Below are 2792 nucleotides of genomic sequence, written 5' to 3' on the forward strand. Positions count from 1 at the left end.
ACTTTCATATGGCTCTGCGAATAAAAGAATTCATCAATCTTCTAAGACTAAAGCGTTGAATTTTTACAAAAATGTAAAGTGGTATCGAAGAATTAGTTGCTGGTGTCCATTGAATTGAACTTATTATCAAATAAATTCATAAATTTAGTTTATTTCTTAAAAAATTCAAAAGTGGCACCGAAAGTTTTTTTTTTTTTTGGGCCAAAAATAAAGTTCGAGCTCTAATAGTAGTTACACTGATTTTCACCAAAATATACTTAAAAGTTTGCCTTTTGTTGATTGGATTTTGTACCCCATCCACTTTTTATCCATTAAAACCAATTTCTGTCAATCATCCACCATATTAAAATCTATTTAGCACTTCATGTCTTGGATAATTAATAAACTAATTAAGTTAATCTCTTACCAAAACGTACTCATCACAATCAAAATGGATCCCATTCGAAAGTAAATGTAATTAGATGAATAAAATTATAACTTATACATTAATGGGAAGTAGAGAAAAAATCTAAGCATGTATGCTTATCAGCCTGCTATAGTTAATATTGAAAGTAGATTTAGGTCAAAAATAATTATTTTTGCTGAGTAAATTTGTACTATTTAGGGACAATCCTTTGATACTATGTAAGATTTTTCAACCTAAGTTAGTTATTATTATAATAATAATAATAATAAGTCACTTTCTGCGTTTACCCTTTTTCTATACATAACTGGCCTAATTAATTGTAATGCTCTTTCATGCGCCACCTGAAAAGGTGAAATTAAATATCATGTCTCAAAAATCTACCACATCTCAATTGAACAACAAACAAATAAAGTTAATTTAATATGTCAAACATGTACGTATATTTTCACACGTGCAATCATATCGCACAGGTGCGAATCTAGAATGGATCGTGAATGTTAGTAAATAATTTACAAAATTTAATAATTTATGAAAATTCATCTCGATTTATATTCACACAAAAAAAATTTGAATAATATATATATAGGAACACAATTGTTGCGCAAATGTACGTTTTGGACGTATACATTAATTTACTGTATAAAATGTTTTTTTTAAAAAAAAATTAGACTAAAAAGTACAGACAAAGTACTTCAGTTTTATGATGAGCGTGGTACAAAAATATGGAGAATTTGGATTAATATTTAAATAAAAAGGGTATTTACATAATGATGTGCTTCCTCCTAATAATAACATTAATATATTTTCTTCTTTTTTTTCTACTTTTCTTCATAGAAATTACCTTTCTCCCAAAAGCTTGAAAATAGAGAGAATGACAAAAATGAAAAAAAAAAAACAAAAAACGTAATTTTACTAAGTCATTAATTATCCGCCGCCGCCTCCTCACATCCACAACGGCGGCGGTTCGTTCAAGTCAATAGGCAACCCACGTCTCACAATCCCAAAATACATAGCTGCAGCTCCAACATCGTTTTCCTTCGCCGGCGCAGCGACGGTGACCGGCAAGTTAAGTTCCGGCGGCGGACCTACTTGTAGAAACTCTCCAATCATGAGCCTACGTCCGGAGGGGGAAGTCCACCGGTGATCAGATGGAAGGTTGAGATCGAGTGTAAGAGGAGCGGAAGAAGGCTGCGGCGGCGGCGGCGGAGGAGGGGGGAAGTTTGTTTTTGCTTTAGCGCCGCGGAGTGAACGGGCGGCGCCGTCGTAAGCGAGTGCCGCTTCTTCTGGAGTGTCGAAAGTGCCTAACCAGACACGTGTTTTCTTCCACGGGTCGCGAATCTCTGCGGCGTAACGGCCCCAGGGACGCTTTCTCACTCCTCTGTAGTGACCCTCACGAGTGGAAGCCATGGAAATGGGGGAGGAGAGAGAGAGGGGGGGATTTAGAGAGAGAAAGTGTATGAGTGTTGTGTTTGTGTGGGGTTTTGGGAGCTAAAAAAGAGTATATTTGGGCAGCAGTAGTAAAAATAAAAAAGGGACCCACGCAGACACCCGTAATCGTCGGTTGGACGGCACGACCTCTCTCCTAAAATAGGCAAAATATTTAGGTGAACATGTGTTTGGTCGGAAGGAAAATGTTCCGAAATTATAAACAGGCTCTTAAAAAATGAACGAATACTTTTATCATTTCATGGTACTGTATTTTAATACTTATTTTTGGAGAATCGGTTAGTAAGTTACATAAAAATAATGTTAAATAAAATATAGTAATAATGTCTATATTAATTATATATAAAGAGAGATTTTTTTCTTATGCGTTTGATTTGATCTATTAAAAATAACATGTATAATACAAAAAATATTTATTTATAAAAATATTCTGCACTATTATACTAAAAAGCTATAAAAAGAATTTTGAAGGATAGTAGGGTCTTTACTCATACTAATACATATGTTAAATCATTAGCATTAATTGTTGTAGTAAGTTACAAATTTAGGGGCGAATAAAAATTAATTTTACTTAGCAAAACTTAAATAAATAAGAAAAATCATATATAGTAGGGGTATTATTTCGAAAGAGAAAAAAACTAGGTAGCATGGTATACGCCATTGTTTTGACATATCAAACTAAAAATAGGTGAAGTAATAGTTAAACATATGCGATTTCAATAAATTATTTTGCAAATAAACAATTATATATCTTATATTTTACAAATTCTATAGTCATGCTATAGATGGAATGATAAATATAGACTTTTGGTAATGGTAAGTCGGTCCTAAAAAGAGAAAATTTTCTTTCTCTCTTGTTTCTAAATTGCTTCCATGAGAAGCTACAAACTTCGATGAAGTAGTAGTATTTCTTTGATAAGATATACACTCCTGATTTTTC

General features: G+C 33.0%; 1 protein-coding gene across 1 annotated transcript; it reads right to left on the reverse strand.

Moving 5' to 3' along the window:
- Window positions 1-1119: 1119 nt before the first annotated feature.
- LOC101259210 (ethylene-responsive transcription factor 12) lies at window positions 1120-2063 on the reverse strand. Its single transcript, XM_004232863.5, has one exon. It carries the CDS (start codon window positions 1811-1813, stop codon window positions 1349-1351), a length of 465 nt encoding a protein of 154 aa, XP_004232911.1. The 5' UTR covers window positions 1814-2063; the 3' UTR covers window positions 1120-1348.
- Window positions 2064-2792: the final 729 nt, after the last annotated feature.

The sequence above is a fragment of the Solanum lycopersicum genome, chromosome 2 (assembly GCF_036512215.1).
Source record: "Solanum lycopersicum chromosome 2, SLM_r2.1".
In the NCBI taxonomy this organism is placed as follows: domain Eukaryota; kingdom Viridiplantae; phylum Streptophyta; class Magnoliopsida; order Solanales; family Solanaceae; genus Solanum; species Solanum lycopersicum.